Source organism: Eulemur rufifrons, chromosome 2 (assembly GCF_041146395.1).
Source record: "Eulemur rufifrons isolate Redbay chromosome 2, OSU_ERuf_1, whole genome shotgun sequence".
Taxonomy (NCBI): Eukaryota; Metazoa; Chordata; class Mammalia; order Primates; family Lemuridae; genus Eulemur; species Eulemur rufifrons.
The window spans coordinates 93,059,037-93,084,728 of NC_090984.1; the positions used below are offsets into that span (position 1 = coordinate 93,059,037).

General features: G+C 49.7%; 1 protein-coding gene across 1 annotated transcript in view; it reads right to left on the reverse strand.

Moving 5' to 3' along the window:
- Positions 1 to 25,366, reverse strand: part of SPTB (spectrin beta, erythrocytic) — a 65,513-nt gene extending 40,147 nt beyond the window's left edge. Inside the window, exons 1-10 of the mRNA XM_069465054.1 lie at positions 25,213 to 25,366; positions 8,070 to 8,221; positions 6,682 to 6,855; positions 5,591 to 5,682; positions 5,101 to 5,181; positions 4,634 to 4,749; positions 4,105 to 4,217; positions 3,118 to 3,305; positions 963 to 1,080; positions 135 to 293 (exon numbers count right to left, since the gene is read on the reverse strand). Coding sequence (XP_069321155.1) covers positions 135 to 293; positions 963 to 1,080; positions 3,118 to 3,305; positions 4,105 to 4,217; positions 4,634 to 4,749; positions 5,101 to 5,181; positions 5,591 to 5,682; positions 6,682 to 6,855; positions 8,070 to 8,221; positions 25,213 to 25,360 — 1,341 coding nt within the window. The 5' untranslated portion in view covers positions 25,361 to 25,366. The remainder of the gene's footprint in view (positions 1 to 134; positions 294 to 962; positions 1,081 to 3,117; positions 3,306 to 4,104; positions 4,218 to 4,633; positions 4,750 to 5,100; positions 5,182 to 5,590; positions 5,683 to 6,681; positions 6,856 to 8,069; positions 8,222 to 25,212) is intronic.
- Positions 25,367 to 25,692: the final 326 nt, after the last annotated feature.

Below are 25,692 nucleotides of genomic sequence, written 5' to 3' on the forward strand. Positions count from 1 at the left end.
CCCGATCGCGGGAGCTAGACTGTAAGGCGTGGGGAGCAGCTGCGAGAAGCCAGCATGGTCTCCAGCCCAGCCCAGAGCTGGGGGCGCTGAGAAACTTCCCCTGTCCTGCCACCCCCTGGCATGTCCCCCATTACCTGGGCCACCAGGCGCTGGTTTTCATTGAGCCACGTCTCCCTCATCGCGGCCTTTCGGTCAAAGCGCCGGGCCAGCTGCTCCAGCTTCTCCTGCCGAATGAGCTCGTTTCTCAGGGCCAGCTCCCGCTGGTACTCGGCCTCCTCCAGGCTTTCCCAGGCCTGCAGAGAGGGGCATGAGAATTCTCAGGGCACAGGAAAAACACCTGGGTTTTGGGGCTCCAACTCTTTCACCCAACTCTGAGTGATTTCCGGAATCTAGGTAGGGCCTGATGCTCGCAGGTGAGGTGGTGGCAGATCAAAGGCCAGTAAAAGCCCTTTGGCTTCCATTCTGGGCCCATCAAAGATTCAGGGAACACTGGCCATGACCCCCCAGTTCCCTATTCCCCTAAACCAGCCTCAGACTCTTGACTTAATATAATGTTTTCCACCTCTCTGCTCAATAAATTCTTATGGATTAAAATTCGATTAGAACTTCCAGGTGGTGTTAAGTCTCCACCTCTGAAATGTCATAAGGCACTTCCTTTCTGTTATAAGTATTTAGTATTTCATATTTAAAGACAAACTCAAGGCCCTAGAGAGGAAAGGCTATAATAAAACTGGCTCTGAAAAACAGGCTCTGGACATCTGAACAGGGGGCTGAATTGAAGGGTGGTGGGTGGAGTCTGACCTCTCAGACTAGGTTCAGATAACTCCCCCAAGTAGCCAGCAAGGGATTAACAACACTGAAGAAAGTGGGTTGGATTAACCTGGTCGAGTGACCATTCCCTGTGCCCTCATCAGGAACTCAATCAGCCCACTGGCAACACGGAATGGAAAGCGCTGCTGTACCCGGTTGATGTCGGACACTAGTTTCCCATCATGGGGCGTGTACACCTTCTGATTGTTGGCTCTCATCCGGGACTGGATGGTGAAGAGCAGGACTTCCAGATTCCCCTTCTCCTGAAACCTGTGGAGAAAACAGAGGTAGGGACATTGTTGTCAAGATCCCAGGCCAAATTTTTTGCTGAAGTCAACACGGAACCCTGGCATCTTGGAGTTTGGATAGCAAAGTCTATTTCCCTTAAAAACACAGAAAAGGTAGAGAATCTATAGGTCTAATTACCTATTAGAGCTATCATTCTCTCTAACTGAGATCTAATAGGGGTTTGGGTCTTTACAAAGCAAACCAGAGAAAACAGCATGGCTACCACAGCATTTAGCATCTGCTTCCTCAAGGGAATGGCTAACTGAAGTATTCTGGAAACATCTGTAAATTTCCAGTTTTACCAATCGATACAAAGAAACCCTCTGTGTTCTGCAAACGAGGGAGGCATCTGACTAGCTCTCCAGTCAGTTTGCTACTGAGTGAGTCGATAGAGCCTTAGCAGCAGCATTACCCATGTAAGAGCAGAGAGGCTTGTGGGTGTCAGAGAGAGAATTGGAGCAGGATGGATGTCTAGCACATAGGGTCCAAGCTCTAAGTAACTGGGAATTTTCTCATTTCTGTGCACATCAAATGTCTATCCACTTCTACATCCTTGACATGGCAGTCAGGGAGCAGCTATATGCAAAGTCCCCACGCTGAGCCCAGCCTAACAGATCTCAGTGCTCATAGCCCCACAGAGCCACTTTGGTGGGCTGTGGCCCTGAAGCATTGTCCATACAGCCAAGAAATAATACCCCTGTGTGCGGTGGCTGGTAGACTCACAGGGGATGTCATCTGTATTGAATCTAGGACTTTAAAAGTGGGTTAGTGTCAAATCAGAAACCAGATACTTGTTTATAGTATATCCTAGACTTGATGTCTCACCTTTCCCTGTTTGAGAGTTATGAATGGAGAGTGTGGGAGATGGGAGGGGGAGGAACAAATGGAGGGTACCAACAATGAGCTAGAAACCTGTTTCAAGAGAGCTGGACAAGCTGGAATGCCCCATGTGCATATGTGTGCATGTTTGTGTGTGTATGCACACATGTGCATGTGTGCATGGTAGTGTGTATACATGTGTGCATGTATGAGTGCATGCATGGTTGTGCATGTGCATGTTTGTGTGATTGCTTGTGTACATGTGTGTGGCTGTATGTGCATGTGTGCATGGTGGTGTGTGTGCAGATATGTGCATAGCTGTGTGCATATGTGCATATGCATGTGGGTATGCACGTGTGTGAGCATGCATATACACACAGGCCCCACACACACTGGCTAAGAAGCAGACTAAGTACTCTGCTGCTGAGCAGTGACAGATGGGAAGGAAAAAGGAAGGATGTACTCGATTATCCCTAAGGCCCACACAGAGGTCTCAGGGGCCAAGAACACAGAGGTCATCACCAGAAGCAAACCTGCAGCTCAGTGGGCAGACAAGAGTGGAGCTTTCCAACACAGTGTCTTCAAAGAAACTCAGAAGCCTGAGATTTCCCTCCTGCTCTTCCTCAGGGATCCGGGAGGAGCCACTTTCTTTGGCTATGCATTGGGGCTTCCTATAAGCTGATGGCTTGGGAGTCGGGTGGTGAAGAGGGGCCTGGGCTAGGTGACAGGGGTGCAGCTCTCTAACCTCGAGGATGTGCTTGTGGATATACCTCCTAAGGCCCAGAACCTGGCTCTACCTTTTTTTTTTTTTTTTTGAGACAGAGTCTCACTCTGTTGCCCGGGCTAGAATGCCGTGGCATCAGCCTAGCTCACAGCAACCTCAAACTCCTGGGCTCAAGTGATCCTTCTGCCTCAGCCTCCTGAATAGCTGGGACTACAGGCATGCACCACCATGTCCGGCTATTTTTTCTACATATATTTTTAGCTGTCCATATAATTTCTTTCTATTTTTAGTAGAGACACGGTCTCGCTCTTGCTCAGGCTGGTCTCGAACTCCTGAGCTCAAACGATCCACCCGCCTTGGCCTCCCAGAGAGCTAGGATTAGAGGTGTGAGCCACCACGCTAGCCTCTGGCTCTACCTTTTGACAGTCAGTTTCTCAGCCCCTGAATACCCCCCTCCCGAGTGCCAGGGTCCTTACTTGGGTGGCTTTTCCACGGTGCGGTAAGTGCTGAAGGCCTGCAGCTGCTGCTGGACGCCAGTCAGCGAGTTGGCAAACTTGCGGTTGTTTAGGACGGTGATGGTCTGCTCGATCCAGGTGAGCAGGTCTGAAGCTAGCCCACCGTATTTTTCAATCATCTTCTCAGTCTCGATGGCATGGTCGATGACCTAAGAAATCACCTTATTATTCATTCTCATCAGAAGGACAATGCCACCAATGAGGCCACCAGAGAGACCACCAATGAGGACCACAATCAAGGTACCCTGAAGTGAGGCTCCCACCTTTCAAGCCCTCAAGTGCTCTAGGTTGGGTTTGTTCCCTGAGCCCAAGACTGTGGCCAGGGCAGGAGGAGTGGACTTGAAGTGGGGGAAGCCCTTCTCTTGCGCTGGCAGGCAGCAGGGAGGTGACCCTGCTAGGATTTGGGAGCAGCTTCCCCCCTCACCAACCCTTTAAGTTTGATAAGCTTGCTGTGCCAGGATGCCAGCCACTAGGGGGCCCAGAGTTGTATTTTAAAATGTTTATGAAGAATCAAGGCTGCCAAACACTGTCTTTGCTAAACACCAGGCACACAGAGACGAATGAGAAACAGTCCCTATCCTCTAGGAGCCATGGACCTAGCAGGGGACAGGAATGTGGCATAGGGGTCTGTACAGAGGGGTGAGTTCCTGGTACACTGTGGGCCCCTAAGCAGTCTGCAGCCACAATAAACAACTCAAATGAAAGCCCATGTGAGTTCCTGTAGGAATGTTCCTGAGACACGGGTCTCTGGGTCGAGGACAGGCACAGAGCCATCAATGTGCCAAAGGTCGGCTTTAGAGCAAGTTGGGGGGTGGATGATCTGCACCCCTCACCACAGCTGGGGGCCCAGGCATGAAGCTTTTAGGATGCTAAGGGAGCCCCTCGGTCTGGATCTGGCTGTGGCAAACAGGGAAAGGGTGACACTCTGGTTCCAGAACAGCTTGGTACCTTGCCAACACGCTTGCCCTCCACTGCCAGCACCTTCATCTTGGAAAAGTAGTGGTAAAATGCCACCACGTAGGTGATGATGGATTTCTCATCAGGGTTTTCTGTAAAGACATCTGTGAGGGGAAAGGGTGCACTCTGAGGACCAAACTGGAAGCAGAAATGTCCGGCCCAGAGGGCTTACCCTCCACTCCCCCAGCACAGAGTTCGACCACAGCCACGAAGTGACAACCACTGGGGCAGGAATGGAAGGGAGTGATGAAATCCGCATCGGGATCACAAATTATGAAAGAAGAAAAGAAGAGGGATCTGAAGTCCACTTCGGACCTCCGAACAGGCCGGGCGAGGCACTGGGAACCAGCCTGGAGCTGCGGAGCAGGAGCCGAGCAGAGCCTGGCCTGGCCACTATGTCCACAGCCCGCCCGGCACCTGGACCAGTCTCCAGGGGCCCGGTCAGTCTGGCTCCCTCCAGCTCAGCAAGCGCCAGCTCCCATGGCCTCAGCGAGGGGCTGGCCAGGCCGGTGCAGCTCACCTTCGGGGTCAAGGAGCGGGATGATGCCCAGCTGGCGCTCGGCCACATCGAATGCGTGCTCCAGGTTGTGGCGGGCATTGGAGTCCTTCAGCTTATCAAAGTCAATCAGGTCGGGCCTGGGGACAAAGTTGGACTGTGAAAAGGGAGTGGCCACGGCATTCCCCCTGGGGCAGGGCAGCCCCAGCACGGAGCAAAGACACTGGGCGGACATGGTGGGGCAGGAGCAGCGAGAGGAGGAGACGGGAGCAGGGCAGAGGGGCAGTTGTGAGCCCCAGCACGGGAGGAAGTGGACAGCAGGCATGAGTGGGATTTAAGGAAAGCAGGGACGCTGCGGGATGCCAAGGGGGAAAGGAGAGGGAACAGCAGAGGTAACATTCCTGTGACTCAGTATTAAGTGCAATGTGTCCAAATGCCTCAGGGAGGCTGTCCCAGTCAGTCCCTGTGGCCGTCCCCCCACCCCCCCTTACCGGTGCTTGTGTATCAGGGCGTTAAAGGCCAGGCCATCCTTCCAGCTGGAGGTGAAGTTGGTGACATTCACACGGGGGTAGCTGCATCCAAGAGAAACATTAAGACCTTAGAAATAGATTCTTTTGTGGCCCCAAACAAGTACACAAACTGAGGGCCAATACTCCAGGAGAAGAGTGGACCTGTCCCTTCTCGAACTGCTTCTACATAAGGGGACAGCAGCCAAGTGACACAGAGAGGCTCCCCCATAAGATGTGAACCTGTACATCAGACAGACCCCACGGCCTGACGGCAGGCGACTTTGGGAAAGAATCCTGCATCCCAGCCTCAAAGAATCAGGTCAGGGCAGATGGGCGTCAATTACACTGAAGCAGCTGTAGTTCCGGGTGACAATGTCTAGTGTCCCTTGGGATGGCAGTGCTTGCAGGGAGCCAGGGGCTCAGGGGTGGGGGTGGGGGGAGAACGTGACAAAGGCTGGATCCCAGGGCATACCCTGCCGTCTTCATCTGACACCATAACAGCAACGCGTCCTTGGCTGAGCGTGTCTCCTGGCCTTCCTGAGTTTCGATAACAATGTCCTGAATCTGAGGGTGGCAGGAGAGAGATGTGAAGCGGATTTGCCTCTGGATCTGTGCCTGCCTGCTTTCCCTGGGAGCCTGCCCTCCTCTTCCCCCTGTAGCCATCCCAGCAGCGCCAGCCCTGCAACGACACGCCCTGAGGCCCGGGTCCCGGCAGTCTCTTTCCCTGCCTCGGTCAGCCAGAACAGCACAGGCACAGCTTCCTGGCGTCATAAGAGACAGCTCTAATTGGTAACCCTAACAGGACACCGGGACAACGACAAGACGCCCCGATGCCTCCTCTGGAGGTACGATGCCCTGCGAGGCTGGGGAACGATGTGAGTGTTGGGCAGTATTGTGTTTTCTTTAGCAGTTCTTTTTGCCTTTTCATTCTTCCCGATTCTGCTACTATTATTGCTTAATCTCACGCACTCACGGAGAGCAAGTCACACATCCACGACGACGAGGATGAGGTGCGTGGTCTGCGAGTCGCGTGCCATCTGCACCTCCTGCCCTCGCCTCCTTGGGCTAGGTTCTTTCTGTCCCCAAACCAGCAGGTGTGAGGCCCTGTCTTCCTTCTCTCGCCCTTTCTAAATTTCCTTACAAATAATCTGGACTTTGAATTTTAGGGTGAGAAAACTTTCTGATCAGAAACTATAAAAGCAGATCTTCTGTACTAGTTTTGTAATTTCTGAATCAAGTTATTTCCAAAACCAAGAAGTTACACATGTCGAGGGAGTGGATGTGGATAGGAAGATCTTCCAGCCAGATCTTAACCCAGCTACTAATTAATCTCCATCTTCTCCCTCAAAAGACTGCACGACTGACTGAGCAGCTTGCCCTGAGTGTCAGCCATGTGGGGTGACGCGGAAGACGGTTACTCGCTCCTTCAAGCACTGTCCCATTGGACAGGTTTCTAGCCTCCCAGAACGTGCACTAACACTCTAGTCTCCACTATATAAGATTCCCAAGCCCTGTCCAGCATTGAGAGGCCCCCTTGACTTCCTCTGCCCCCGGCCAGCCCACCTGGAAGCGGAGGATGATGGTCCAGATGAGGCCCAGGACCAGGCGGTGGTTGCCGTCCACGATGTCATGGGAGCCCATGTTCTCCAGGTGCACGCGCTGCTCCTTGAGGAACTGGAGGGCCTTGTCCACGTTCTCCAGGCAGTGGATGCGCATCTTCCCCTTGGTGGGCTTTGGCTGGAGGACAGCAGTGGCCCCCGTGGGCATGAAAGGGCTGCATGGTTGCCCCAGAGGCAGCTGCAGCCTGGACCAGCTTGTCATCGGCACCTCCCATCCACCCGCCTGGGCAAACTCCAAGTCTCACGGTCACTCCTTGACACTTTTCAATCCCTTCCTTTCAGCAAAGCTCACAGGTTCCCTCCCTCAAGCACTCAGCTCTGCAACCAGGCTGCACTGGTGCCTTTCTGGGTCTGAACAAAACCTTCCGAGGGGGCAATAAATGGCCTTCAAACACAATAACACAACAGATAGCTAATGGAGCCCTTAGGATGCACCAGGCACAATTCTAAGGACTGTTTACAGCCAGTCAGCGATCACAGTGGCTTTTAGCTTGGTGATTGATAAGGGGTTCAGCCCTGCCAACCAACCTCCTCCCTCCCCTGACTGTCCCCAGCCAAATCTCCAGGGGAACATCATTGATGGCTACTGCATCATCTGAAGGGGTCCCCGTGGTAACTCTCTAGTGGGAATTTCAGCACAGGCTGAGCAGCAGGACTTCAGCCTGGAGCTGAAAAGGCAGCAGAAGAATGTGGTACCTTTTCATTCAAACCCCAAGGATCTCAGAGTACTTCATCAGGTACAGGTTTCATTCAATTCACACATGGGGGAAATGGAGGTAAAATGGGGCCTATATGGTAGGCCCAAGGTCCCAAACTTCCTTTGTGCTGAGCAAAGCAAAACCCTTCATCTACGTCTCCTACAGGGGCAGCAGTACTGCCAGGTGGGTTACAACCGAGAGGGCCTCTCATAAGTGTCCACTGTAGAAGTGGCAAAGCACACAGCAAAACAGCTTCCCTGCTCTCCTACTGGTTCCAAGAGCGATGTCTCCTAGCCCATGTGAGGGGGCCAAGGGCCAGGCCATTGCAGGCCAGCCATAGATGGCCAGACCTCGGTGACAAAGTCAAGAGCTCTGTGTGGCCTCTGGGGGAAGCATGAAGTGGTAGGAGTGGTCAGAAGGGGACAAGAAGTTCTGGAAAGAGGTCAGAGAACCCAGTAAGCCACACGGACACTTCACAGTATAAGCTCTGGAACCTCCCAAAGAGGCAGAGAGAAACCTTGGAAGGCTATGAGAACACAAGATGTCCCCAAACCATGTCTTTGCTGGAGAGGGGCTGATGGCACCAGTGCCAGGGCCCAGGGAGAGGGGCTGGTGGCACAGAAAGGGGCATTACCAGCATCTCTCCGGAGAGCACCTCCAGCAGCTTGATGAGCATCCGCCCATCCCGCAGGTCCTTGTAGAGATCCGTGATGCGGCAGGACACTCGGGCCAGGTGGGAATTCACCCACTTCGTGAAGGTCTTTTTCTGAACAACTTCCCGCTCATCTGGGTGGAGAAAGGAGCCTTGGGTGAGGCACCTGAGGTTGGCAGGGTTAATGTGACACAGAGCCAAGGGGTGTTACCTTAATCCCAGGGTCCCCCCCACCCATCCCCATGCCTGGTGGAGGAGGTTGATGTATTCATGCCACTCCCTTCCTGGGAGCATTTGCAGTCAAAGCATAGGCTTTCGGCAACACCAATCCATGTGCCATTGGAACAAAGGCAACAGAAAGATCACTCCTACTGCCACCACGTTCTATGCAAAATATTAGGACACCCCTAATTCAGCCATCTGCTTCCCTGTGCCAGTCAGAATGCTCTGTACTGTTGTGGCATCGAGCTCAGATTCCAATGCCAGGTTCCCTCATACATCCATCCGTCCAGCCCACAAATATTCCCTCTGCCTAGGTCCCTCCTAGGCTCTGTCGGTCTCTCCACTCCACCCCACCCCTGTCACCGAACTCCTAGGCATCCTTTAAGAGACAGTGTAAAGGGTGCTTCTCAGGAGAGCTTTTCCAGACCCCCTCGCCTGGGTGGGTCTCCCCTTGTGTGCCCTGACCCCTGCATTTGCATTTCCAAGTATTAGTTGAAGGTTTGTCTCTCCTGTAAGACTGGAGGCTCCTTGAGCCTGGGGAAGTCTGTCTTGTTCACCTCTTATCCCCGGGGCCTGCAGTCTGGCATGCAGTCGGTGCTCCACAGCTGTACCGTGGCTGACTATACGAACATTTATTTAGTTCCTAGTATGTGACAGGCCTGATGACACAGAGAGGTAAAACAAACTGCCTGCCCTCAAGGAGTTCCTGGTAGGTGGGAGAGGATGGTGAGCCGGGAGACAGTTAGGCTATGTAGAATGTAAGATCCATGTGGGGTTAGTGACAAAGGCAGCCTGGACTGGGAGCTACCCACTGCATTGTGCTGTCTTTCTCACCCCCAGGATAGCAGGAGGGATTCTTGATCTTCAGCCCTGGGAAGGTGACAGGACACCCTCGCTCTAAATCAGCACCAGCCCAAGTCGGGCCCAGGCCCATGCTGTGCCAGTTCAGGGGGGCACTTCCTCGCACCTCTGTACAAACGATGCTGCTGACCCGCCCAGGCTAGGGCTGGGGAAGCTTGGGCAGACGCTGGAGAGAGGACAGGAGACTGAGACGGCACCAAAAGAGGGGAAGGAATCATGGAGGGAAGAAGGAGAAAAACAGAGAAGCAGCAGCAGCAGAAAGGAAGCAAGACAGAGACAAAAGGAGAGGAGAGAGAGAAGGAGCGAGCCCTCACTCTGGTTTTGTGAACAGTTTGTGGCCATTGGCTTCTGGGCACTTGGGTTTGAAGCTTCAGGGCAGGAGCCGACCAGCAGGGAGGCAGGGCCTGGGGGCTGTGGAGGGGCCCCGGGGAGGGCCCGTGGGGGGCAGGCCACAGCCAGGACAGACTGGGAGGGGCCCAGCCAGGAGGGATGTCAAGGCCGCGGGAGAGACTGACAGCGCGCTCCGCTGAGCCCTGGCCGTGGAAGGGCTGGCTTCTTAAATTATTAAATATCTGATTTAACAACAACAAAAAGAGGAGCTCAGCCGGTTCTGCCTCAAGGGTATAATCCTGGCAGTTCCTGAGGCCTCGGCATCAGATGCCTTCCTACTTCATGGCTATTTCAGTGTTAGGAACTCAGCCCCTTTACTCATCGGTTCATCCATAGCAAATGTTTACCTACAACAGCCAGGTGTGGGCCCTGGGTGGAGGCGGGGAATTCAAGGACAGACGTCTCTATCCTTGAGGCAGACAGACTCTGTTATAAATATGACGTCAGGATATGAGATGTATATGAAGAATTCTATGTATATGAAGCCATCTAAATGAGACTTCTAAGAGGAAAAGATTTCTCCTGACGACAGAAATCTTAAACATAAAATTAAAACAGCATTCATTCATTCTGGGCCTCTGGGCAGTTTCAGGGGGAAAATCACCCTTGCTCTTTTGTCAGTAGCAAATTAAACCACTGCCCTGATTTCAAGACAGGCTTCAGCAAAACGTAACTAAAGGTTTGATGATGCACTGGCCAGAAAGCCGCTGCATTTATTCTGGGGCATGTCTAGATTCAACGGAGCCAGCCACAGTCCCACAGTTCTGTCCCTAGAAACCAGATCTGTCCTTTAAGTGGCTAACCCTTCACATCATATGTGTAGCCTTTGACTAAGGGGCTGAAATTTTTAGCCCCTTTAGATGTTACGCGCTCCCAAAAGCTACGCTCCCTTTTCCCTTCCTCCTTTTCCTGTCTTTAAGAATCTAAAAATTTCATTACACGGGTGCTGAGACCTGTTTATTTGTGCTTGGCCAAAGGTAAGGAAGAGCTTCTAGCTAGGGACGTGGAATTTAATTCTAGGCCACTGGGCTGGCACATTTATCGGTGCAGAAATTATCATAAAACACCCTTAGACCTCCCCAGTTTTCAACACACGAATGATGCCTCCTGGACCCCAAAACACCAGAGCTGCAGGGGTAGAACGCAGGTGGGTGGCCTCCTGACAGCCTGTCAGTTGAAGGCTGAGGTGAAACTGCCCAGAGTCCCCAGTACCCTGAGACAATCTGCAGTGTTGGGAATGGGAAAGATTCTGAGGCTAATACGATGAGAAGGAGAGAAAAGGCCCAGGGTGGGGATTAATTTCCATTAGCTCATTTGCTCAGCGGGTCCACCCCAGCACGCTCAGCACATTCACTCCACGTGGCCCAGACGCTCCCCAGGAGCTGTCCAAGTGCAGGAGAGGTGGGTGGCCCAGAGCCAGCTGGGCTGGGAACCCTGGTGGTGTGGACAGGAGGAGAGGCAGCTGTGCACTGGGCCTGCTGTCTCTAGGGGACCTGGGCCATGCTGCAGGGACCTGTTGTGGAAAGGAGGCCTCAGCAAGGACCTGCCAGGAGCCAGGCCTCCCTTCCAGAGCCCTAACCCTGCCAGTGCAGGAAAGGGGTGGGCCCACCAGCAGGGCCTGGCTCACAGCCTCTGCTGCCACCAACGCAGGGCCTCTCCATCCCTCTCTGTTCCTCCTTTCCCCGTCCTCCCCAGGCTGTGGCCATCCTCAGCACCCTCCCCATCCCACGTGCTAGGGCTTCCCCTAAGAAAACTCATCTTCCTCCCTGATCAGCTCTGACGCAATTATTGACCGGTATCACGACTGAGCGACCTTTTCTTTACACCCCCTTCGAAGGTTTAAGTTTGAGGTCAAATATACCTGGAACACCAAAACCCTCAAAAACCCTCAAATATTTATCCACTAATACATGAGTTCACACATGGACAGTGCTGGAACACAGAAAGCGTGTCATGTGAACCTTCCTTACCATCATCATTGCTGTTACTGCATGCAAGGGCCTGTCCTAGACGCCGCAGGGCACAGGGGTGGGGGTGGGCATGGGGGGTAAGGCAGGCTCACTGCCCACAAGCCTCACCATCTAGGTGGGGAAACAAGACCCAAACTCGCAAACAGCTAATTTTGCAACCACACAGGAAATAAATGACAGTTCATTTTAAGAACACAAAAGCTATCACAAGGTAATACTGGCTTTGTTACCAAATTAATGCCCGAGGGGTCCAAGAGGAGAAAGGTCATTTCCAGTTGGGGTAGTCAAATGGAGAACGTGTGAAGAGAACCACTTTGGACAGTCAGAAGGGGAGGGCAGCCAGGGAGACAGAACGAGCCCAAGCAGACAGGCACAAAACGTTGAAGCTTGTTCAAGGACTGAGTTGCTATAGGTTAGAAGAAAACGTGAGGCAAATAAGTTTTAAATAGGATGTGGAGAGGCTTGACTGGGAGGCTAAGAAGTTTAAATTTAATCCTAGAGGCAAAAGGACCACTGAAGGTGTAGCAGGGTCATTTCCTGAAATATGAATTTGTAAGGCCCCCAATGATAATAAAGAGACAAAATGTTTCAGATTACATCTCAAAATAAGTATGCAAAATCTATACAAAGAAAACCTTCAAAGTCTCCTGAGGCACACGTAAGAAAATTTGAACAAATGGAAAGGCACACTGAGTTCTTGAATTAAAAACTCAGTATCAACAAAATATCAATTTATCCTAAATTAATATATATATTGAGGGCCTGGTGAGGTGGCTCATGCCTTTAGTAATTCTAGCACTCTGGAAGGACAAGGCAAGAGGAGCCTGCACTTGAGCTTAGGAGTCTGAGACCAGCCTAAGCAAGAGTGAGACCCCATCTCTACTAAAAATAGAAAAAAAATTAGCTATGCATGGCGGTGCACCTGTAAACCCAGCTACTCAGGAGGCTGAGGCAGGAGGATCCCTAGAGCCCCAGAGTTTGAGGTTGCTGTGAGCTAGGCTGATGCCACTGCACCCTAGTCAGGGTGACCAAGCAAGACTCTGTCTCAAACAAAACAAAACAAACAACAGCAACAACAACAAAATATATATAGAGAGAGGCCGGGCGCGGTGGCTCACGCCTGTAATCCTAGCACTCTGGGAGGCCGAGGCGGGTGGATTGCTCAAGGTCAGGAGTTCGAGACCAGCCTGAGCGAGACCCCGTCTCTACTAAAAATAGAAAGACATTATATGGACAACTAAAAATCTATATAGAAAAAATTAGCCGGGCATAGTGGCGCATGCCTGTAGTCCCAGCTACTTGGGAGGCTGAGGCAGTAGGATAGCTTAAGCCCAGGAGTCTGAGGTTGCTGTGAGCTAAGCTGACGCCACGGCACTCACTCTAGCCTGGGCAACAAAGTGAGACTCTGTCTCAACAACAAAAAAAAACAAACAAACAAACAAAAAAAAACCAAAATATATATATAGAGAGAGAGAGAGGAGCAGAGAGAGAACAGTATTTTAAATATATTTAAATTACATAATTTAAATTTTGACAAATGATTCAAAACTTCATTGGAAAAATAAGCAAACACAAATAAATACGAATGTTCTGAAAAATAAGAGTAATAAAGATCAGCCAACCTTCCCAGATTTTTTTCTATCAAAGAACTATATAAATGTACAGGAAAACTGTGTTGTACCGGCATATGAAAAGATGAACATATCAATGGAACAGAAATAGCACAAGGTACAGATAGGCATTTACTATCTGATAACAGTGGCATTTCAAACAAGCAGGAGAAAGACGGATTATTCAGTAAGGTGTGCTGGCAAAACTGGATGGCCATCCAGGAAAAGTTAGATAAATTCATACCTCATACTCCAGGATAAATTTCATTTGGGTCAAAAATTGAAATGAACAAAAATGAAACCATAAAAATATCAAAATCAATCACGGTAAATGTTTTTTATACTGTTAGTGTAGGGAAGGGCTTTCAAAATATGACACAAAATCCAAAAGCCATAAAATAAAAAATTGAAAGTCCACCTACATTAAAAAGAATTTGTGTGGGATAAAACATCATGAGCAAAGTTAAATGAGGAAAATATTTGTAACACATAACACAAAGGGCTAGTTAACTTAAAATGTAAGGAACACTTATAGGTTAACAAAGAAAAGACCAAAAATAAAAACAAAGCGTTAACAGAAAAAAATTATGTGTCTTAAATGTACAAAAAATTGTTCAAGCTACTCATAATAGAATTACAAATTAAAGGTGCACATGCATGCACAGTCTAATACATGGCCCTTAATTTGTTTAAACAAACTAATCTTTTATAAAAGACATTTTGAGACAACTGGGAAAATCTAAATATCAAGTGGGTATTAGATTATATTAGGGAATTATTGTTCATTTTATTAGGTGCAATAATGGTACCATCGTTAGATGGGAAATGTTTTTCAGAGATATATACTAAAGAAGCCGGGCGCGGTGGCTCAAGCCTGTAATCCTAGCTCTCTGGGAGGCCGAGGTGGGCGGATCGTTTGAGCTCAGGAGTTCGAGACCAGCCTGAGCAAGAGCGAGACCCCATCTCTACTAAAAATAGAAAGAATTATATGGACAGCTAAAAATATACATAGAAAAAATTAGCCGGGCATGGTGGCGCATGCCTGTAGTCCCAGCTACTCGGGAGGCTGAGACAGGAGGATCGCTTGAGCTCAGGAGTTTGAGGTTGCTGTGAGCTAGGCTGACGCCACGGCACTCACTCTAGCCTGGGCAACAGAGTGAGACTCTGTCTCAAAAAAAAAACTAAAATAAAAAATAAAATAAAAAAAATAAAAGAGATATATACTAAAGAAATTAGGGATGAAATGTCATGATGATCTTTAATTTACTTTAAAAATACTCAACCCCCCAAATAGATAAGCAAATATGACAAAATAGTAACAACTGTTAAATTTAAGGGATGGTTCATTATACTTTTGTCTCTTTTTCATATGTTTGAAATTTTTCATACTAAAAGCCAAAAAGGTAAAATGAAAGTACACCAAGACACCATGTTTCACTTATCAGATGGGGAAAGATCAGAAAGCATGATAAAATACGATGTTGGCAAGGATGTGGGGAAAAAGCATTCACTGGAGAGGGTATAATTGGAACAACCTCTATGAAAGGCAATTTGGCAAGACCAATAAGAACTACAAACACACGTGCTTTTGGACCCAAAAATTCCACTTCTAGCAATTTATCCTACAGATATATTTGCACATTTGCAAAATAATCTACCTACAAGTTTATTCATTGCATTATTTTGAAACAGCAGAAGATTAGAAACCATCTAAATATCCACCAATAGGGGACTGGTTAAGTTAAAATTATATGTCCATACAATGAAATACTATTAATATACAACTGTAAAAAGAACGAGGCGGCTGTTTATATATATTAATATAAAATAATCTTCAAGATACATAAAGTAAAAGAAAACATAGAACAGTATACAGTAAAAGAAAAACTAAAGCTGAAAAACACCATTATAGACCATTTGCTTATATATGTATAAACTATTCCTGGAAAGATACATTACGAAATGGTTAGCACAGGTTGTGGGCAAAGAACTGGGTGTCGGGAGGATGGAGATGGGGGTAAAATTTATTAGTTGCCTTTTAATAGCTTTTGAGTTTTAGTCACTGGGTGTACATATACCTTACTCAAACAGAAACAAATACATTTTCCATTTCCTTTTTTTTTTACATTTTCCTTTTTCTAAAGAAAATATTAAAATGTTTTTCTCTCCCCCTCTTTCCAAGGTGGCCTAGTTCCTTTTGTGTTTCCTTGCCTTATGGATTTTTCACTCAGCAAAAATCACAAGCATCTTTAACCCCCTGAGCCCCCAACAGGAGTGAAAGGGAGAGGGGAAGGTTTGAGAGGCAGGGCCCCTCCCTCCACCCCTGGACCGAACAGGGCGAGTGAGGTCTGTGGGTAGCCGGGTACACTAGCCTCCCCCACACCACACCACTGCTCTCTGAGGTCCTGCCCTCTCAAGATTCCCTACAGGGGTTCAAAGCACAAATGCCTCCCCGCAGGATCAAGGCTCTTCCCTTGCTGGCATTATGCTTTCTCCAGGCTTCCTCTTGGCGCCTCCTTCAACCTCCCTCCTCCCTACTTGGCAAGCAGCACGTGGGCTGCTGGCCCCACCCACTCTAGTACCTGCTTCACCTCTGGGAAGTCTGTCATTAAAAGTCCCCAGCTGGGCTGTTTTAAAAATAGGAAGCTGTTCTCAAGCTAAACGGTAAAGTCAAAGTATCTTATCTTTGGAATCTTAATCTCCCATTTCTGGGCCCATCTATTTATTGCTTCCACGGCTTCCTATAAAACTCCGGTGTGCTTCCTGACTCTCCTTCTCTCTGTTACAAATCTGTTCTCAAGAATTGAAAATAGCAACCTGAATAACCAGCAACAGGGGATTATTTAATATTTTTGGTACAGCAATGAGGATATTAATAAGGTTGTGGAAGAACTTGCAATGGCGAGACAGGATATTATAATACCTTTTAAGGGAAAATTCAGATTATCAAACCTCATGCATAATATGATCCTAGTTTTGCAGACCTATCTGCATAGAAAAAAAACTAAAGCTGGGTGTTGTTATACTTGGGGGTAAGATTGTGGGTGACTTTTTTTTTCTTTTTGCTTATCTGTGTTTTCCAAAATTTCTGCAGTGAACATATATTACTTTCATGATAAGAAACAACAGATGTCATAAAGTAAAATAGGATATAAAGTTCGCAAACCCTGAGGAATAAATGATGAAAAGTCCAAAAGGTATCTTTCTTGAGGAAGTCTGCATTTTGATCAGCTCATAGCCGTAATTACACTATGGGTAAAACTAGGTGGTCGGGAAGACAAGCAGGAGAAAACGTACCATGGAGGCGGGTGGACCAGCCTGGGCCAGGGCCTAAAAACAGTCATTTCAGGTTGAGCCCTTTGTAGGTTCACACCTTGGGGTTTCTCTCCTCCTCTTGCCAGGAAGCCAAGCACTTAGGGAACCAGAGTGAGCCATACTCTAACTCTCATGAACTTGTGACAAACCTCAATGACACAGACGCCAATCCATCACAAAGCCTAGCATAGGGGCAGACCCTTGGGGACACAACATAAATGATGTTGGTGGTATGACTTCTCCTGCTCCTGTTTAACTAGTTTGGAGAGGAATTTTTCTTTCAACCAACTAACTTTCTTCACACTGGTAGTGTGAACAGCTAGAACACAGTTCCCCTGCCCTTCAGGACTTACAATACATTAATAGCTAGGTAGAACTTTAGGATGCTTACTACATATCTAGAACTGCAAATGCAAGAATACAGCACATAAGACTGACTTTAGAAGTGATTAGAAGCTCGGTGCAGTGGCGCGCACATAGAGTCCCAGCTACCTGGGAGACTGAGGGGGAAGATCACTCGAGCCCAGGAGTTCGAGGCTATAAGTGCACTATGATCGCACCTGTGAATAGCCACTGCATTCCAGCAGTGGGATCTTGTCTCAAAAAAAAAAAAAAAAAAAAAAAGGAAAAGAAAAAGGTGATGAGAACAGAGCACTAGAGGGCCGGTTAATTAGCTTGGGGTATGTTAACACAAAGGAAGACTATATAGCCATTAAAATGATAATTTGCATGTTTGCGTACATGAAAAGATATTCATAGATATTGTTACATGAAAGAGGTTCTAAGATGATAATGTGATAGGTAACATTTTAATATTTACACATATAGGCATTAAAATATCTATGAGACATTCACAATCTAGTTTTCTGTTTCTCTAATCTCTTCTATATTAAATATATATTCTTGTTAACAAAAATTTTTAAAAGATATAGACGTAATCATTATTATTTTTTAAATAAAATAGGATCTTTATATATTATAGCAAAAGAAAACTTATCATAGACCAGCTTAAGTCAAAAAGTTGTTTTTGAAGAAAGCTAGTTTTCATCTGAAGTCTGAAGATGCTAATGGTTTTAGAATGGCAGGAAAGAAAAGGGAGCCCCTCAGGTGGCAACTGGTAAGTGTGTATGTGTATACATATACCTGCATATATGTGTGTGTGTGCCTGTGTGCACGTGTGCAGGTTTTGGGGTGGGGGTGAGAAGCAGTCAACGTACCCAGAGCAAAGCCGCTGCAGGCCAGCCGAAGGCGTGTGAACTTTATACTCCAGGCAAAGAGCCTGGAGGTGCTTCAGTAAAGTAGCACTTCACTAAAAATTTGTTAGAGGACAAAGATTCTAACTGCCTTGCGTAAATGGGATCAGACAGGGGAGAGGTGGGAGCCAGGGAGACCAGCTCAGGGGCAGCTGCAGAAGTCTCTGCTTGAGGTGACATGGCCCCACTGACGTGTTAACCGTGGAAACGAAATGACAGGAGCCGATTTGGAAAACAGAACAAGGATCAGCTAGCCCTGGCAGGTGACAGTATGTGGAGGATGTAAAACAGAAGCAAAAATGAGTTAAAGGTTTTCATAAAGAGGCTCAAGAGCTGGTGGCTGAAGGAAACATGGGAAGGGGCCTCTCGGGTGGGACACAAAGGAGCAGATAATATAAGACTAAAGAATGTTCAAGAGGGCCTGAGTGCTGTAGCTGCGACAACACTGTGATGGTGTTAAAACCCTGGGATTCTGGTCCTGTGCTGGCCACTTCCTGGCTTGTGACCTTCCTCGTCTGTAAAGGGGGACAGTAATGCCCATACCCTGCCCACTTCACAGGGTGGTTGAAGGGTCGGTGGAAAGAAGCACTGGGGACACCAAGCAGCTGGCGAACATCAGGCATTGTGTCATGCACGCAGGTGGTGGCTGCACAGACTGCACTCACTGAGCACGTGAGGCCGCAGAAGTCAAGACAGTCCAGGACTCAGCCTCAGCCTGGGCGACGCCTTTAATGAACAGACAGAATTCCCGGAGAATGCACTGATCTGCTAAAAAGGATCAATTTCCTTCCCCTAAGCCAGGAACCAAGCTACACCGTGCAGGGTAAAGCAGCACCTTGTCATCCCTGCTCCATAGGTGGCTTCTCAGGCTGTCAGAGCTGGAAGCTCCTTGGGCATCATCTAGTTCATGCCCCGAGTGTTTCAGGTGAGGGAACTGAGGCCCTGAGGAGCAGAGGAGTGACTTAGCCAAGGTACCCTAAGAAGAGCAACAAGAGGACAGGAGAATGAGACTGCAGGGAGGGACCACTTTCTCCTCACCTACGGCTACTGTGTTGGCTCAAGCACCCGTGGTCTCCCCTCTCCTGGACTTCTGCATAGCCTCATCTCCCTATTGAAGTCAGATCCAGATATAAAAACCCAAATCGAACCATGTCACTTCCCTGCCGAAAGCAATTTGATGGGCTGGGAGCAGCTCCTGTCCCCCAGCCCTCCACTGAAGGCCTGGCTCCCAGCCTGAGGCCCAACGGCTCTCCCATGAGCCTCCCTCTCTTGGGCCCTTCGAGCTGGCCACTTCTCTGCAAATAATTCCCTCATATAACCCCTCAGCCACCCTTTAGAGTTTCCTTCTGCATCTTGCCAGAACCCTGACTGCACCCGTGGCCTACAAGGCCCCCTGCAAGGAGGCCCCTTCCTGCCCCTGTCGCCGCCACTGACCCCACACTCTGACCCAGAAAAGTCCCTGCTCACCCTGTGGGTGAGTTCTAAGCCATAGTTTATTTTTATAAACTCTACCGTTCCCAGGAAATCTTCATAGCATTTACCATAATGTGTCATGCATGTGTGTCTACGTATACAGGCACATGTGTGATCATTTGATCTACCTCTCTCTCACTAGACTGTAAAGTGAGATTCCCTAGTTGATCTAGTTCCACAGTCTGAAGGCCAAAGGGTTTGAAGGCAATGCTCCTGCAGACTTAGCTGCTGCTAGCCTCCCTGTCATTCTCTCTCAGTGACATGGATAAAATGGGAAAATGAACAATTGCTACAGATGCTCTGAAAACAACACCCTTGGCACCTCTTCAGCCAAGCAACTTGAGGGGACAGTGGGTGCTGGCTGCTTCTAAGGGCCATAGGCGCAGTCAAGGCCTGGTGTCAGAGCTTGCCCTTGGGAACAAAGCTGACAGCCCACGGGAATGTCCCAAAGATGGAAGAGGCTATTAACAGGGCTCACTCAGGCTGCACTGCATGGGGAGAGAATAGTCTTATTATTAACCTCAGTGTATTAATATTTGATGAAGCATCTTCACAGTGATAGATAGCAGTCACCCGTGGAAGAGGTGCAGCCCTGGTTCTGCAAAGAGTTTTCCACAAGGAAGAGCAGCTGTTATCAGAGGGGCGAGGGAACCATGGAAGGTGTTACGTCCTCGCCAGGGAAACCTGCCCTGGGTTGCACAGTGCAGGAGGCGTCCTGGCCTCTGCTGCAGGTGTGCCTGCGCAGGTAACTGGGTGACGGGCAGGTCTATCTACGCAGTGGCCTTCCTCGGGGGGCAGCGGACTCTCACAATGGCTGACCTCCAAGAGAAAGCCGCTGATTCAATTATTTTTCTCCTCTGACAGTACCTTAAAATGATTGCTGATAAATATAGATATCCCTGTGAATAGCACATTTTTCCCAATATGTAGTCCCTAAATAAAACTCCATTTCATGTTTTGAAATCTAAGAAGAAAAAAATTTAAAAGCCTCCCATTAAAGACACCACCTGTATTGTTACAGGTAGCCAGAGAGAGCAGTCGGGACTACGGGCAACTGGTGCCTTGGTCCCCAGCAGCTGCCCCTGAATCTGGAGACTCAACAGGCTGCCAAGAGGCCACGGCCCATCCTAACATGGTGAACTGCTGCTCCTGGAGGAAATTGCACCCTCTGGACACAGAGCCCTTCCCGGGCCACTGGGGCACCTGGGACCAGCACCATCCTGGTACCAGTGGGGAAAGGGGTCCACGGCAGAGGCCAAGCATCTCTTGAGGAGACTCTCAGGGCCTTTTGCCAACAAAGTCCAGAGGAGCCCATTCCACCCTCTCTGGGAGCTCCTGGCAGCGCAGGAGGATGGGCAAGGAGCAGCAGGGTCTGAGGCCAGGGCACAGAGGATCAGGAAGACACTCAAGGGTCCAAGTGGCAGCAAAGCACAGGGACACAGCCTGAGGTGCACCTGCTGCCCCAAGGGATTTTCTCTGGGTTGTCCCCAACCAACCTCACCACTCAGCTGTGTCTTGTTTCTAGGAAGAAGGTACAAAGAGACAATGCAGGGAGGAAGCTCATCTCTAGTTTGAAACATCACTTGGATTCCAATTCAAGGGCAAAAGCTGAGTGGGCTACGCAATTTTGTGAACCTAGTTTTAAAGGAGGGGCTCTGTTTAGTCTGTCCCTTAGTAACTGCTCAACAGGCCAAGGAACAGGAGGAAGACTGAGAAGAACATGTCGGCCCTCTCTTTCACCCAGCCCCTTCTCTGGACTCCCCCTGCACCACAAGCTTCGAGATGCCTCTGTGCACCAGGAGCTGTCAATCACCAGCAGGAGGCTGATGCCAACCCTGTGCATGGGTAAAGCAGGGGAGTGGAAGGAGGGAGGGGAGGGAAGAGAAGAAAGGGAAGGGAGGTTAATGCACAGGGTTTCTCTTTCCCGGGCATCTTTCTATTGTGTTCCTCTCTCCCCTCCCTCTCCCAGCTGGGCCACATCTGCCCCAAGGCAGCATCCTCGCTGAGTCACTGGAGTCCATAGCCAGGTGCAGGGGAGGGGTGTGCGGGCAGGCGAGGGATACAGAAGGCAGGCATTCTGGCTGGTAAATTCCCCACAGCCTGCAGTGCTTCATCCTTCATCCAGACGGCCGTGAATGTTCACTGAGTGGCTCCCAGTACGAAAAAGGAAGGAGAGGAAACAGGGTTGCGTGGCAAAGCGGCGTCCTAGGAGACTCTGGGAGCTTTCGTATTGAAGCATGAGATCTGGGACCTCGTGAAAGGGTAGGAACTTGGGCTTTTCAGCTGCTCCTCCTTCCTCTAATCCCTCAAACCAGGCCCAGAAAGCAGGAAGGTGGCAGAGACAGTCATCAAACCAGAGAAGGATGGTCCCCTGTCCAGGAAGAAGCCTCAAAGCTACCTGCCACTTGCCCCATGATGCGCCACCAGCTTAGAGAATGACATTAAGAAGGTCAAATCTGCTCAGGGATCCACAGGGCAAATATTCCTGCTGTGCTCCCAGCCCTCCCTTTGGCATTGCCAAAGTCAAATCCACCCCCTTACAGGAGCTTTCTGCAACATTTTCTTACCCATCTCCCCCTTCACTTAGGCTGACTTCCAGTTTCATACAGAAAATCATTCATTCTGGAGAGAGGTCAGGTTTTTACATACCAGGGCAGAACAACCAGATGGCGTGTTTTCTTTAGGCCCAGGGAGGAAGAGCTGGGACTGGTATGAAAGGCAGCATAGGGAGTATTTCCTTTGGTGCTGAGAGGAAGCTGACTTAAGAGGCAGAAAAGATCACACCCAGGTGCCCAAATGCAGGTCTTCTAACCACAGGTCACTAAGTGGAGAAGGACCTAGAGGAGCTACCCTGCCAGGAAGAGCATGTGAGGAGGCCCATCATCCTTTGGTTCTTGGGCCTCCCATGTCACGCAGCCAGACGGTGGGGACACAGCAAGGATCCCGGACTGGATGTCCTTGTGGAGAAAGGGACCTGCAGACCATGGGGCGTCATCCCATGGCATGAGGTCTGGGGCCCAAGGATGGGGCCAAGAGCTCCAAGCACAAGCATCAGCCCAATTTCCTTGGTGCTTGGCTTTTTCTTCCAACCCAGGCCTCCAAGACAAAGGAGGGTGGGTATGAAGAAGGAAGAAACAGATCCTGGAATAGGCCAAGGTGCCTGGACAAAGACCAAGATCATCATCTTGAAGGTCTGAAGCTCGGAAAAGGAGGACAGAAAGTATTTCGAGGGAAGTTTCTTAGCACTAATAATGTCTAACATTCACCTAGCATTTTAGTACTAACAAAAAGCTTTCATAACCTTTATCTTATTTGATTGTCATAAACTCTGGGAAAGTACCACTGTCCCCCTTTTACAAAACAGGCAATTGAGTCAGTAACCCTCTGCAGCAGGGGCAGGAGAGGTGGAACCAGGCTCGAAGCTTGGTCTTGGGACACGTTCCCCCTCACCCTGGGACCTTCGATTCCAGAGAGAAGATGCCAGGCCGATCTCCCCAACTCTGCCACCTATACTTATGGAGCAGATTGCCACCACGTAGGAAACACAGGGCTGGATGCCTCCTTGAGATTCCTCCAAGTGGAGAGTGGCTGAGAGCAAGCTGACATGATGGGACCAACATAGCTTCCACTTCCTAAAGCCCCTTTAGAGAGGCCGACCCTTGCCTAGACTGCTAAGGCAGCCCCAAAGACAGTACTGAAGAAATACCAAGAAGTTAAGACTGGGAAGACTGACAAGCTCCACCCTGCCTACCCAACAGAATGGGTCCACCTGGCCACTCTACTCTGGACCTTTCCAAAGCTTTAGCTTCAAGCCCAGGTCACTCAGAGTGGACTCTCAGGAGAAGGAAGGCAGTAGTACACTGCTTAGGTTGTTTGTTTTCAAAAATCTTGAAAGGACCCCAAACTTACACGTTTACTTGCTAGCTAGATGTTCTGAATCATTAAGGTCCAGGCATGCAACTCTACACTCTGTGGCTTCCTTCTCCCTGGGGGTATTCAGATTCTTTGATCAGATGAGGTCAGATGAGAAATAGGTTCAGCCAGGCACAGCCAAGGTTAGCAAAGGCTCCTCCCTGACCAGCTCAGGACTGACCATAAGCACAAGAGGACAGCTGCCCTCCTGAGTGTGCCTCTTTCACCCCTCTCCACCAGCTCCCCCGGCGGCTCATCAGACCTGGCTACCACGCACACAGGCTGAAGGGAGAAACCTTGGCTCACCTGCCTGCCAGAATCACACGCACCCTTCAATTCCCAGCTGCCTCCTCTACAAACTGTTCGCTGATTCTCCCTGCATCTCCTCCCTGGCTCTCTCATTGCTATTTAATTTATGTGCCTTTCCTACAGTTCTTCTCTAATTCTACTCATGCTAATTAATTGTGAACATAGTTCATTTTTCCCTAATAGATTATGAATTCCTTGGAGACAGATACTATATTGAATTCCTTTCTGTGGTTCCCCTCTCCCCTTTCATGTCTGGCCAGTGGTTTAGCTTTAAACTTAGCAGGAGTACAATAAATAATTGTTAAAATAGAGTTTACCTTGGGTTCTTTTTTTTTTTTTTTTTAACAAAAGAGGGTGTCTGTGAAACAGATCAAAGGATCTCTGCACAAGGGACAGTCCCTGCTCCTCATACAGAGCACCTTAAAGAATACCTTTCTCCCTTCATGCGTATCACCAGAGTCACCGTGGCCAGATCCAGCCAGTGGGAAGATACAAAGAAGGTGAAACCAGAGGGACAAAGACAAGGGTTCCAAGCTTGGTTAAAGAGGTTAAAATTACATATGTAAAAGCCAGGGGTCCCTGCTATAATCTGCCCCCAAGGAAAACCAAGGAAGAATTGTGTGGACTCAGGGCAGGTGAGGGGGAGATGGAGGAAGAAGAGAGGGAGTTTCCTGTAAGCAGCAGGGATGCCAAGGGTGATGGGCGGGACCCGAGTGGCTTCCCTGTCCTCACAAAGGAGACGAGACACCGCAGAGTTCCTATTAAAGGATGGGAAGCCCAGACACCACTGAGGTAAAGGGTCTTTATGGTCCCTGTGGGGGCTGGGGCCCTGCTCACTCCTCAAGGTCAGCCAGGACCGTGGCATCTGGGAGCTGAGTTGGGAGGGAGGTAGGAGAGGATTACCATGAACTTCAAATAGGGCCATGAGGGAGGGGGCATGGAGAATCGCTCCAGAAGGTGTTTATGGGAAAGGTCGCAGGCTTCTTACAGGGCCGAAGGTGGAAACAACGAATGATGGGGGAACATCCAGTCGGGCTGCTCACAGGTGGGTCAGGTGAAGGAATCCTCCCACTGCATGCACACACAGCCCCACCTCACTCAGACTTTCTCTGTCGGCCAAGGACATAGGGTCTGAATACAATCACCCTGGGTCAAGTTCAGGAAGGCAATAGTCACAGGGACTAGGAAAAAAAAATCCCAAGAATCGGATCTCAGCCAGTAGGGGGAGGAGAAGCCATTTCTACTAGAGATTTAAGATAGTCTTTTCTCTCTTTCTGAGAGAGAGAGAGAAATCTATTATGAACCTGCTAAGTAAAAATCTAATTCCTGTTTAAGGATGAGAGGTTTCATCCAGAAAATCCTCCTTCCTGAGGCAATGTGGGGAGGACGATCACTTTTTTCTTTTGTGACCACAGAGAGGACGACAATAATTTCTCTCTCCAGGGCCAGGCAGGAAATCTGGGGTGCACAGTGAGGCCCCATGCACCTGTGCCCAGCTGTCCAGCCCTCAGACACTCCTTCGCCCAGACTTTCTCGCACTCCTGACTCTGGCCACAGGTCACTCAGGGTGGAGGCAGAGGGCAGGGCCCAACTTCAGCACCTCCTTGCCTCTCAGGGGCCCTTGGGGCAGAGGCTGCCTGAGCCCTGCTCCCTCCTGAGGGGCCCGGCTTCCCCAGCCAGGCAAACACGTCTCCACCGCTGCCATGCCAGGGCGCACCCCAACACAAGCAAAGGATTCGCTGTAGGTGGGAAGGGTGTAAGCCTCAGGGTCGTGAGGATGCCCCCCGACCCCTGTGGCCCCCAGCAGTACCTGCCAAGGCCTTGATCCGGGACCTCTCAAAGAGCCTGGCTGAGCTGTTGTCATTATCCAGCTCGTCGTCCGGGGCGTCCCAGCGGGCATTGATCCGGCTGTACGGTGGCTGGTTGCCCACGTTTTCAAACTCCGTGGCCGATGTCATGTCAGCAGGCTCTTCTCAGCAGCTGCGCCTGCCTCAGTCTTCATGGAAGGGTCCCTGGGGGGACAGCAGCACGGGCAGAGGGTTAGCTCCCCACCCCCTTGGACTTTTTCTCAGGGGAAACTTATTCAGAGCATCCGACAGGAGCAGATCCTCGGGGGAACAGCACGCCGTGGCACCTGTCCGGGCATGCTTCCCACCCGGGGTCTCGGGGTTGTTTGTTATAAAATAATGCACCAGCAGCAGCAGCAACAGTAGCGGCGGCGGTGGCGGGGACGGAGAGCTGCATGCAGCAAGGGTCAGGGCGGCCAGCAGGTGGAGACGTCAGTCGCAGG